Genomic DNA, 12551 nt, shown 5'->3' with positions numbered 1-12551 from the left:
TGCGGGTTTATCTTTGAAAATGTTGGCGAAACCGCGGGCGGAAAGCTAGTTCATAATAATTATTGGTTTATTCATGTATGTCACGTATATACAATCATATTTAAAAAATCCGATCATGGGGCAGGATTCAGGAAAATAAACATCTTTTATCTTTCACTAGGTATCCTATGCGCAATCAGGCACGCCAAACAGCCACAGTCGGCTGATATGCGAGCCGTGTATATCTCGTCTCCGAGATGCGGCTGACTTCAAGCGGCAGGTCAAGGAGTGCGAACAGACGTTCCTTCAGTGTTTCAATCCCACCAGCGCTGTGGATATTGAGAGTGAGTATTGATACTACATGCTACATGCTACAGGACAGTTCTTTGGCATAATATTAACAAAATATTATGATATTACATATGTAATTTGTAAAATTGTAAATCTGACATGATTAAAAAGAGCAACTATGGAGTTTCTTGCCGATTCTTCTCCGTAGATACTGCTTTCCGAATCGGTGGTAAATGTTAAAAATATGTACTTAATGATGTTTCAAAAGTGCTTCTAGAAGAAGTCTAATTGAATAAATAAATGTTTGAGTTTGAGTTTATGCTATAAAGTGAAGTCCCATGTCCCTTGTGGGGTAATGGGTAGATGCATTACATTGGTTTCACTGATCGATTTTCTTTTGGGACAAGTAGGTCAACCTTCAGTGTCCTGCCGGACCGAAAAAATTTTTTTCTTCGTCTCCACCGGGAATCGAACCCAGGACTCCTTGGTTCTACGCTCACGCGATAACCGCTGTACCCAGGAGGCGGTCATATAAATAATTATTAATAAGTATGTTTAAATAATTATTTTTAACAGCAAAGTGAATGGTTTTCAAACTGTTGGAAGTATACTTAATGGTACAGTGGTACTTCACGGATGTTACCAACTTCTACCATTAAAATTTGTTCCCTCAAGCTAAAGCTGCTAATGACATTTCAAAAGTGCTCCTAGAAGAAGTCTAATTGAATAAATAAATGTTTGAGTTTGAGTTCTTTCTCAAGATCCACTTTATCTATTTTGAAAAAAGCAAATCGAAATTCATCACATAGTTTTCAGATTTCAGTATGTATACTAACACAGCTACAGACACACGGACAGTACAAAGCATAGTGCTACAGAATTCCTCCTGTTACTTTATCCATAAGTACCTAACAATTAAATATAATATTTAAAACAATTTGTTTTTAATTACAGTACCAATGGACATAACGGACAAAGATTCAGTAAAAGTGGAGAATGTCAAACAGGAAAAAGAAAACAGTTATGATGACGATGATTTTGCCCCCGAGTTCCTTGATGATGATGATGATCGTAAGTGCAATTATCTTGTAACAGTTTCTTTACAGACTAGCTTGTACAATTTTTGAAGTGAACTTCTTTAGCGGCGTGTAGCACTTTTTCTGTAATGGGTATAAAATCTTAAACTCTCATCAGGACACGTGACCTGATCGAAAAAGCGTAAGACGGATGGATATCAAACATGCTGAACGTTAATAATCAAGTTGTCACTTCTGCCGGCACTCCCGGAGTGCAACCTCTTTTTTTTGCATTAAATTGAATCATTCGAAAAAAGATAGAGACAATTTATTTTATGTTTTACTTTAAACCTCTGTATTATGACTAATAAGGGCTGATTTTTCAATCCTTGGTTAATATTTATTCGTCGAATAACGTATTAAACTACCACTTCAAAAATGTATTCTTTGCCCGTCTTTGACAGTTTACGGGTGACATTTTAATATTACCATGTAATACTTTATTGGGCGGATAAGTTTTATCCATGGATTGAAATATCGGCCGTTAAATAAAAATAATATTTGTTTTTTGAAGGCAAATACTTATAACAAAAACAAATTAAAACACGTCTTTAATTTACAGCATATGTCTTTCAAATAAGGGAATTCATTAAATTAATAATTTTGTATTAAGGATTATTTATTATCATAATTTTTAAATCACCACTAAAAATCATACATTTTCCAGTCGACGACCAGCCCCTAATGAATTTAGCGACTAAAGTGCCCAAAAAGGAATCCGTCGATGTTATGGACCTATTGGATAACGCTAAAGCGGTTAAACGGAAAGCGTCTAAAACGAAAAGCAGTCCCGCAAAACGGAAAGTGAAGGAAGTCAAACCTAGCGTTAGTAAAACTAAGCCGGAGAAGAAGAAAAAAGGTGAGATTATGTTTTTTTGTTTGTTTTAACTTGGTTGGGGGTGTTTGGAATTTATTGTAACACTAGCTGTGCACAGCGGTTTTACCTGCATTGCTCATCTCCTGTTGGTCTTAGCGTGATGATACCCTATACCCTGTACCCTATAGCCTGTTAACTTTTTGGTGCTATAGAAACATTCTTTAAGATGTATAAATAGTTATTATTTATTAAATTTCATAACTGCATCAAAACTAATTTTTGAAATTATTACCAAAAAACGAAACATTAAAACAATGGAAAATTATAATTTTTATGTCAAATAGTTTTATTCCAGAAAAAGAACTTATGATTTCTCTGAATAAATAAATTCCAAACGACTTTCTTCACCAAGTTATTAGAATTATCATTATTAGAATTATCATATATTCTGCTTGTAATAAGTGATACAAGTACCGTACATACATAAACCACATTTAAGAGCGTATACGCATTATGCGGGTAACCGCATTGCGGGTAGCCGTCCGGCTGACCGCAAGCACAATTATGTACGTAATATTCATTTCTATGCGCACTGCGATGCGGCTACCGCAGACCGCACAGTGCGCATAGAAATGAATATTACGTACATAATTGTGCTTGCGGTCAGCCGGACGGCTACCCGCAATGCGGTTACCCGCATAATGCGTATACGCTCTAATGTTGACGCGGTTGGCGCAGTGGTAAAGTAACTGCCTACTGAGCCGACGGTCCCGGGTTCGATCCCCGGTCAGGGCAAATATTTGTGTGATGAACTCAATTATTTGTTCTTGGGTCTGGGTGTTATTATCTATACATATATGTATTTATTAAATATTATATTTATCGTCGCCTAGTACCCACAACACAAGCCTTAATTGAGCTTACTTTGGGACTAGGTCGATTTGTGTAATAATGTCCTATAATATTTATTTATTATTATTTATTTATAATGTGGGTTGTAAATGGCTTAATAGGATAAGAAAATGGGATAGGCATTTTTGTATAGTTATTGTATGGAATCAACAGTAATTTACCTGCAGTGATCCGCTCCTGTTGGTCTTAGCGAGATAAGATTTTATAGCCTTTCTCAATAAATGAGCTATCTAACACCGAAAGAATTTTTCAAATCGGAACAGTAGTTCCCGAGATTAGCGCGTTCAAACAAATAAACAAACTCTTCAGCTTTATAATATTAGTGTAGATATTATTATCGATTTTAACAACTTATTTAGGACTAAAAACTACATCTTACTGTGTAATGTTATTTTAACCTCTGGTCAATGCAGGTCAAGCCAAATAACTAGCAAAATAGCAAATAGTCGGAAAATTTTATAATTATTGTTCATTTTAGTTACATTTATATTTTTTATCGATATTTTATTATAATCAAATAAATACAAGCAGAATGTATGATAGTGTGTGTATTTTTTAGTATGCTTTGAGTGTGGACACATTTCAATGTTTGACTATAGATAATATAGATTTCTATAATCTGTCTTATATCTGTCAAAGTGACATTAAAATTTTAAGTGTTGTCTGTTGAAAATCGAAATGTACTGGACCGATTTTTTTTCAAATTGTAGATGATTTTTATAAAAACAAAAAATGCTTCTTGTAAAAATATTTTTTCTTAGTACTTTTGATACGATTTTTAAAATCTTGAAAATAATCTCCGAATGACTTATATTTAATAAGTATTTTGAATTAAGTATGGCAGTATCTAAAACAAAGAGGAAAATATTTTTACATTTTAAAAACCATTTCATGATTTTTTACAAGGTATGAACACTGTTTATCACTTAAAACTGTTTTAAAAAGTTTTCAATGCACAAACAATTCGATTTTTAGAATAATTCCGTTTTAGTGTTTTATATTGTGTGTGAGAAATGTGTCCACACTTTGTGAGTTTTTTGGACAATAGCTTAAAATATTTTTTTGTTTGCTAAGAGATTTAGACATGGGTGGATATTGTTAGGCCATTTAAAGACAGGCAAGTCTGTAGACTGCATTTTGCAAATATCTCATTCAGTATGTTATATAGTAAAAGTTTGTGTCTGTTATCCAATACTAGCTGCGCTCCGCGGTTTCACCCGCGTGGCTCAGCTCCTGTTGGTCTTAGCGTGATGATATACAGCCTAATAGCCTTCCTCGATAAATGGGCTATCTAACACCGAAAGAATTTTTCAAACCGGACCAGTAGTTCCCGAGATTAGCGCGTTCAAACAAACAAACTCTTCAGCTTTATAATATTATTATCCAATATTAGAAAACCGCTGAACCGGTTTGGTTGAAAATTTTCATGAATATAAGTATAATATGTGTATGTATATGTGAGCAGAGTGTCGGGCGGAACGTAAAAATAATATAAGTGTATTTTTCTATGAATATTAAGAAATATACTACACCCAATGTATATTCGAGTATTAAGTTAAAATTTATAAAAATCGATGAATTCTGATTGGTTAGTTTTATCAATCAAACATCGATACACAATATTGTCCAAGAAACTGCGTAGTGTTTCGCTAATAGTGAGATGAAATTACGAAGTTTTTGTGGTTAGAGAAAAATTGTTGACGATTTTTGTAAAGAAAGATTTTAGGGAAAAATATATCAAAATTCATTATAATTGGTTATGAATTAACGAGAAAATGTTATAGTTTTGCGTTTATTTTATGTATTAGAATTTTTCTTAGTATACAACGTTAAAGTGTATGTTTCGAAGTATTTTGTTTTATACTTGGCAGGGCACAGAATCTAACTAATGACGTGAATAATTTTTTTTAATAAAGTTTAGTTTGTTCAAAATATGCTTAAAGCTCGAAAAATACTTTGTTCTTTTTGAAATATGATAGCTAAATCTGGTCTCATTGAATTATTAAACTAAACAGTTAACTATTACACAGAAATCGTCGCCATTTTTCTTATAAGTAAGCGTAATTTCATATCGCTATTTGATTTTTTTATATACCTATTTTATTTCCATCACACTATATTATATAAATCGATGAACTATTTAAACTATACTTGGAGCGAATTAACTCAAATATAACTATATAATTGAAATTTATATCATCTATGGAGCATAGATAACTTTAATCAACCATAAATATGACTAAAATATATTCGTATTCTGAAATTATAAAGCACAGAGCTGCTTGGATATATACGGAAAAACTAACAATTTCGACCAAAATTAAATCTCATAGATATGTAAAAGTTGAAGTATGTCTTTGAACATAAAATGTTATACATATAATTATCCGAATTTATACCTATATTTGATGTTAGAATCTACGTACAACACAAGTAAAGGCTTATGATGTATTGTCGTTATTTACTTCGTATTTGACCAATGACAATCGACAAATCATGATAGGTATTTTAATACTGTCTTATGCGAAAGAGTTAATGTGACTATTGTTCATTTGCCTCTATAACTTTTGACTGTACGTAGTACTCTTACACACTTTTAATATTATCAGAAGTATGGCTTGTTTTGGAGATTCATTTGCTAAGTAATTTCAACTATTAGGCAAGGAAAGTTAGGCAAAAAATCTATCATCCTTGCATGACAGTAAAATAACGACGATTGTACCACTAAAACATGTCATGGTATTCATATATTATGTATATTAAACAGAGTTCTACGGAAACATTGAAAATTAGGCCCTATCCCTACACTATTTAGGACTGGAATTAATCTGAACGTGGGAAAAACGCAAGAAACACGCCCGTTCTGGATAACCTAATAGTACAGATGGTCTTTTTCTGTTTTAGCGGAAACAGAAGACCCTGTACGGAATAACGCGGAGATTATAATCCGGCACACGACTGCTTACCCCTTTAGGGTCAACGATAAATGCATATTATGCGTATACTGCCATGATCTGTACGAAAATCCGGACGAATTCAGACAGCACATGACTGACGAACACGAAACCTTCAGTATACGAGTGGCTTTCCACAACTTACCCAAAATGGAGTTCATTAAAGCGGACTTAACGAATCTACACTGCAGGATTTGCCCAGAAAAATTCGAAGACATAGAGAGCATTGCGAGCCACTTGAAGGCAGCCCACAAGATGGGGATAGACTTGAATGCCAAGTTTGGCGTGATGCCGTACCGATTGCTGAAAGATAGCTTCGTTTGCGCGGTCTGCTACAAAACTGTACCGACATTACTGCATCTAAACCGGCACACAGTAACGCATTTCTTGACACACGTGTGCCATGTTTGCGGTAAAAGCTACGTAGCTTCCACGGGGTTGTTACGTCACGTTCGTTCTAAACATCAGCAATACAAAGTGGTTTGCAAACGGTGTGACAGAATCTTTCCAACTATGGAAGCGAAAGATAAACACTGTAGAACGGATAAAGCGTGCATGCGATATAGTTGTGCGAAATGCCCAGAGAGATTCCATAATTGGAGAGCCAGATTGCAACATATGCAAAGTCAGCACGGGAATGAGAAGCGTGCGAATAGATGTGCCGATTGTAATATGACTTTTCCTACTGGAGCGGCGTATTACGAACACTTTAAGTTGCACCATTCGAGCGATTGTCTCGTTTGTAAACATTGTGGGTTGAAATTTGTTAATCGGTCGCGATTGGAGCGCCATCTAACGAAACATATGTGAGACTAGTTAAAAAAAATGGGCTAAGTAACACTGAAATATCTAAGTTTCGGACCAACCCATGATGTTTTAAAGCAGTATTTCCAGCATGTTAAAATGACAGAGCTTTATACGTCCACTAGCGGTCCGCCCCGGCTTTGCCCGTGGTACATATTTCGCAATAAAAGGTAGCCTATGTTCTTTCTCAGGGTCTAAAATTATCTGTGCCAAATTTCATCAAAATCGGTCCATTTGGGTTATTTTTTTAATGTAGGAGTTTTAATTGTTCGAATGTCGGCGAAGATAGGCGGATACAAAGACAATTTCTTTTTAAATATTTAGTTTAAGATATGGATAGTGTTTTCTTTTTTATATTTAGGTTTTTAGGTTACACATTTTGGAAATTTTGTCGGGTAGATCTGAATGAGGCTTTTTTCATACAACTAGCAGATTAGGACGTCGTTCTTATCAGCTAAAATATAAAGTTGATTGTGTTTCTTGAAAATTAGTTCATCTTTAAAACCTGTTCAAGACTGATTCAAATTTGCGTGATAAAGTGCGTGTACAAGAAAGATATCGCTGTTATTAATTAATATTAATAGGTTTAATTTATTGATGTTTTTATAACTCATATTTAATATGCTACATACAGGACGGTTACTATTTTTTTTGTACTGTTGTTCATGGAAAGTAATATAAACTATGTATGTTCATAAACTTGTGAAGCGAGATTGTCACGAAAATCAAACATTTCGCATATATAATTTGTATAAGAACAATAATGATTAAACAATTATAAGATAACATTAAAACGAGATATTTTATTTTTCTTTTGTTTCAATCTGATAATATATACACACAAATATACATATATCATACCCATTAACCATTAATACAAAAAAAAATGAATCAAAATAAAAAATACGTTATCCATCCAACCATCCACATACAAAGATGTTTGCGCGTTTGTAAACCTAACTAACTTTAAAATATGAGCGAGAATTCATTAAGTTATCGACTAAAGACCATCTAACACCATATGTTTTTCTAACCAGTAGAGCACATGTCAACGGCATTTATTTCTTGTTTGTTCTAGAAGTCGATTGGTTAGTCGGTGCGCGTCTCAACGCTAAGGTAGTCTTGAAATACTCGACTGCGTATCCGTTTAGGATACCGAATAATTCGATGGTTTGCGTCTACTGCTGCGATAGTTATGACGACCCACAAGAGTATAGAGATCACATGAATACCGAACATGCGCAGTTCAATGTTAAAACTGCTTTCGCGCACATTGGAAACAATTATACGGAGTATCTTAAAGTCGACTGCACGGAACTCAAGTGTAGAATATGTTCTGTCCAATTGGATACTCTAGAGGAAATATCGAAGCATTTACTAGTGGCCCATGGAAAAGATATCAATACAGACGTAGAAATTGGTATGCAAATGTTCAAACTGGGTCAAGAGAGGTGGGTTTGCGCGTTGTGCAGCGTCAAAGTGCCGTGTCTGCGTGAACTGAGCCGGCACACGAGTAGCCACTATCATAAATACACGTGCGAAACCTGTGGCAAATCGTATATAAATAGGGAGAACTTGCAGCGACACGCTCAGTACGGTCACAGCGATGCCAAAGTGTGCATGAAATGTAAGCAAGTTTTTCAAAACACGGAAGAGCGTAGGCAACACATACTGAGCTCGGAGAAGTGCTGGCCAATGAGCTGTGCGTTCTGTGGTATGCGTTTCCTAACGAGAAAGGCGAAATTCGCCCATTGTGCCGAAGTACACGGGCAAGGGCCAAAGGAATACAAATGTCCAGAATGTTCGATGGTATTCAATAAGTGGACGCCGTATAGAGCGCACTTTGTATTATCGCATACAAATAATATATTTACGTGCTCGTTTTGCGGTCTACAATTCGATAATAAGAGATCGTTGGATGAACATGTAGTGTCCCATACTAAAGAGAAGGCGTTCACTTGCACGGTCTGTTCGAAGTCGTTTGCTAGGAAGAAGAATTTGATTCAACATAGTTGGGTGCACAGTGAATACAAACGGTTCGAATGTAAGATGTGCAACAAGCAGTTTAACCAGAGGGTCAGTTGGAAGACGCATATGAAATCGTATCACCCAGAATTGGTGGATTTTTGATTGATGTCGTCATGAGCTTTTTGCGTTGCGCGTCCGATTCGATTTAGGTGCAAAGTATTGTCGTATTGTTTTGTTATATTTTATTTAAAAAGCGTCATACATTTAGTTCATAGTTATATACTTTTGTACGATGCGAAAGTAAATTGAAAGTCGATTGATTGTATTTTCTATACATAAATATCTAAGTATCTAAAGAAACTATGTACTAATAAGTAATTATAAAAACATCCTTTTCTTTCAATTATAAAGTTTTAAATTTTTCTTGATTTTTTTTCGGATAAATGGAGATGAAAACGGGCCTCAGGGTAAATGTATGATATCATTAAATATAAGATTGTTATGTTGTTATAAGATGATGCACAAATTGATTAAGAAATTTATTGTTGTTTTCATTTTATAGGTTAAGTTTTGTATTCTTTAATAGTGAGGGAAAATGTGGTTAAAATATACATATTGAAATTAGGAGTTATTATGTTTATAAAGATCTCTATATTTAGTTGAAATTACTTTGATCATTTACTACATACTTCATTATATTGGTTTTGAAATAATATCATATCATTAAAATAAATCGTCACATGATTTAAACTGAAAATTATTCCTCAATAAATCGCTATTAACATACCTTTTTCTTTGGTACCATACCGTGAATGCATCCTAATCCTTATCTCATAAAATTATAAGGAAAAGATATAGTCCGTGCCCATTTTAAGCGTACCCATAGATATTAATCCTAAACGCAAGCCAGCACAAGACATAGAAGAAGAAGACACATGCCAAAGACCATCTAAATGACCATCGGCATTTCTTTTTGTTCTAGAAGTATGCAATGAGTATATAATGGCCAAGCGGAACGCAGAGATACTGGTGAAATACACGACATTGTACCCGTTCCGACTGCCCGAGGAGTCCATGGTCTGTGTGTATTGCTGTGAGAGCTTTCACGACGGCCCCAGCTATAGAAAGCACATGGTTGACGAACATGCGACGTTCAAAGTGCGCATGGCGTTCGCGCACGTAACAGAGGGCTTCCTTAAAGCCGATATAACGGACCTTTCATGTCGCATATGCCAAGTGAGGCTTGATACGCTGGAAAACGCAGCAAGTCATCTATTCGATATGCACCAGAAACCGCTAGATGTGTCTCAGGATTTGGGAATACAGCCTTTTCGGTTGGAAGGCGATAAACTCATGTGCGCACTGTGTCCCAGTAAGGCGATATGCCTCAGACAATTGAGCAGACACACGCAGTCGCATTTCTCGAAGTATACGTGCGAAGCTTGTGGGAAATCCTACTCCACTATTACAACATTGAAACATCATATAACCTATTCACATAGTGGGGGGAACAGAATATGCAGGAAGTGCAAAATGACCTTTGACACGCTGGAAGCGAAACGCGAACACATTAACACGTCGAAAAAGTGCTGGACCAACATGTGTAACATGTGCAGCGAGAGATTTGTCTCGTGGAAAAGCAAGCAAACACACTTGAGTGAAGTACACGGAGTGTCGAAAAAGACATACGTATGTCCGGAGTGTCCAGAAGTGTTTGATGATCGGAAAAAGTATAGAACGCACTTTAGACTGACGCACACAGAGGATGTATACATTTGCACGTGTTGCGGGCTTAAGTTTGACACAAAGAAGAATCTAGATGAGCACAGGGTGGTACATACTAAAGAGAAGCTGTTCCCTTGCCCAGTGTGCTCGAAGTCTTTTCCGAGGAAAAAGAATCTGATACAGCATTTGTGGATACATAGTGAACTCAAGAGGTTTGGCTGTACGCTGTGTAATAAGCAGTTCAATCAAAGGGTGACATGGAAGAGCCATATGAAGTCGTACCACCCGGATCTTGAGGATTATCAAAATATGCAAAATAAAAACGTTAAGATCCTGCTCAGTGTTGATAAGAGTGATGTTTGATAGAATCTATGTGGTTTTGAAATTACGTTGCTTTTAGCAAAGGACTTTGAAAGTAAAGTAAAGTTCTATTATATGATAGTATGAGTAGAGGACACTATGAGTAAAGTAAGAAAAGTTAAAGAATGCATGTTAAATGTCACCTTATTATTCTTTGTAAAAATGATGGGATGATTATTATTCAACACTGACGCCGGATCCAAAGTTTCGCAACTCGCAACCGTAAATTGATTAAGTAATGCATTTTAAAATCATAGGTATAACAAATTGAAATATTATTTTTGTATTGGCATGCAGAAAATGGATCGAAAAATATACAATAATCGAAAGTTGTTGCAATCCTTGACAGGAGATACATTATTTAGCATCCCATTCTATATTATGCGAATAGAGTCAATTCTTAAATTATAACATCTTAATAATAATTTATCACGGCTCGGATAACGCTCGGATAGTCCGAAGGTTCCTCACTCAGTCGCCCTAGACTCCGGCCGTCTGGCCACTCAGCCGGAGTTTTTTTTCACACCGCCGCGAGGCGAGATACTTGCCCCCCCTTAAAAATTTATCACGGCTCAACACTTATTGAATTACCTGCAATTTGTTTTAGAATTTCTATTTGAAATATAAGATCTTGGAACTATCATTGATCGCCAATTATCTTTACATGATTAATTGATTCTATCGGAAATAACTCAGAACTGGACATTGGACTTTCGATATAAAAAAATCGCACTAAAATTCAATCACCCGTTCGGAAGTTACGATTTTACAGATAGCCATATAGACACACACACACACACACAAAGCTTAAAAGCACACTATTATTTCTTCGGATAAAAATGATAAAATATGCGTCCACTATTTTATTTAATTTTCTACAAATTTGTCCATACAAATGGACATTTATCAATGTACCAAAAAGTTGTAAAACATCTATCTCTTTCTGATTCATCGAGAGAGAGCGAAAGTTATAAAATGGGTGAGAAATTCATTGCCAAAATACAACGTTATATGTGAAAGAATAAATCAGTTATGGTCTTACCACAAAACAATTTAAACACAGTCTAACTTTAAACCGACAAAACCAGATTGTAGAGAACCCGCGCTTAAAGATAAACTCTGTCTAAAGCTTTTTGTAGTAAGACAGTTAATGTTTCCAAGTTAGTTGTTTAATTTAATATTTATATATAATTACTAGCGGTCCGCCCCGGCTTCGCCCGTGGTACATGTTTACGTTTTCTCTACATAAGAACCATCCTCGTACTTCAAGGAATATAATAAAAAAAGAATTATCGAAATCGGTTCAGCCGTTCTCGAGTTATGCGCTTACCAACACATTTTGCGATTCATTTTTATATATAAGAGAAGAAGAAGAAGATAGTAGGATGTACATCTTACAATTTGTGTAGTTGAGAAGGCGGTGGCTCTGTGGTGTTCATAAAATTTCTCAGAACATCTTTCCTTAGTTTTGTTGTTTTTAATATGATTAAATTGTATAAATGCCAACTATGAGAGTATAAAGATTGTATCTTTATGATAACAGATTATTATTAAGAATTACGATTTTTAAGTTATACATTATGGTTAATTAAGTTTTCAATAAATACATTTGTGTTGAACGATTTTAGACTTTTATTTCGATTCATTATAACTTACTATGTCGAA

The 12551-nt window shown here is 35.1% G+C and overlaps 2 protein-coding genes across 19 annotated transcripts in view; both read left to right on the top strand.

Annotated features, from left to right (window-relative positions):
- The window catches only part of LOC149476063 (uncharacterized), a 133438-nt gene extending 120936 nt beyond the window's left edge, over nucleotides 1-12502 (top strand). The window contains exon 7 of the transcript XR_016317914.1: nucleotides 12085-12502. The gene's annotated coding sequence lies outside the window, so the exon portion shown is untranslated. The remainder of the gene's footprint in view (nucleotides 1-12084) is intronic.
- Nucleotides 1-12551, top strand: part of LOC149476060 (zinc finger Y-chromosomal protein 2-like) — a 48491-nt gene that overhangs the window by 1005 nt on the left and 34935 nt on the right. For 15 of the 18 annotated variants that reach the window (XM_089712649.1, XM_089712640.1, XM_089712643.1 and 12 more), the window contains exons 2-4: nucleotides 161-323; nucleotides 1225-1341; nucleotides 2014-2205. In XM_089712649.1, the coding sequence (XP_089568775.1) occupies nucleotides 161-323; nucleotides 1225-1341; nucleotides 2014-2205 (472 nt within the window). The other 3 variants (XM_089712641.1, XM_089712648.1, XM_089712651.1) reach the window with 3 other exon arrangements.

This window comes from Colias philodice, chromosome 29 (assembly GCF_061535455.1).
Source record: "Colias philodice isolate Cphi_HAF_F1 chromosome 29, ilColPhil1 Martin Lab GWU primary, whole genome shotgun sequence".
Lineage (NCBI taxonomy): Eukaryota > Metazoa > Arthropoda > Insecta > Lepidoptera > Pieridae > Colias > Colias philodice.
This window is presented reverse-complemented; position numbering and strand designations above follow the sequence as displayed.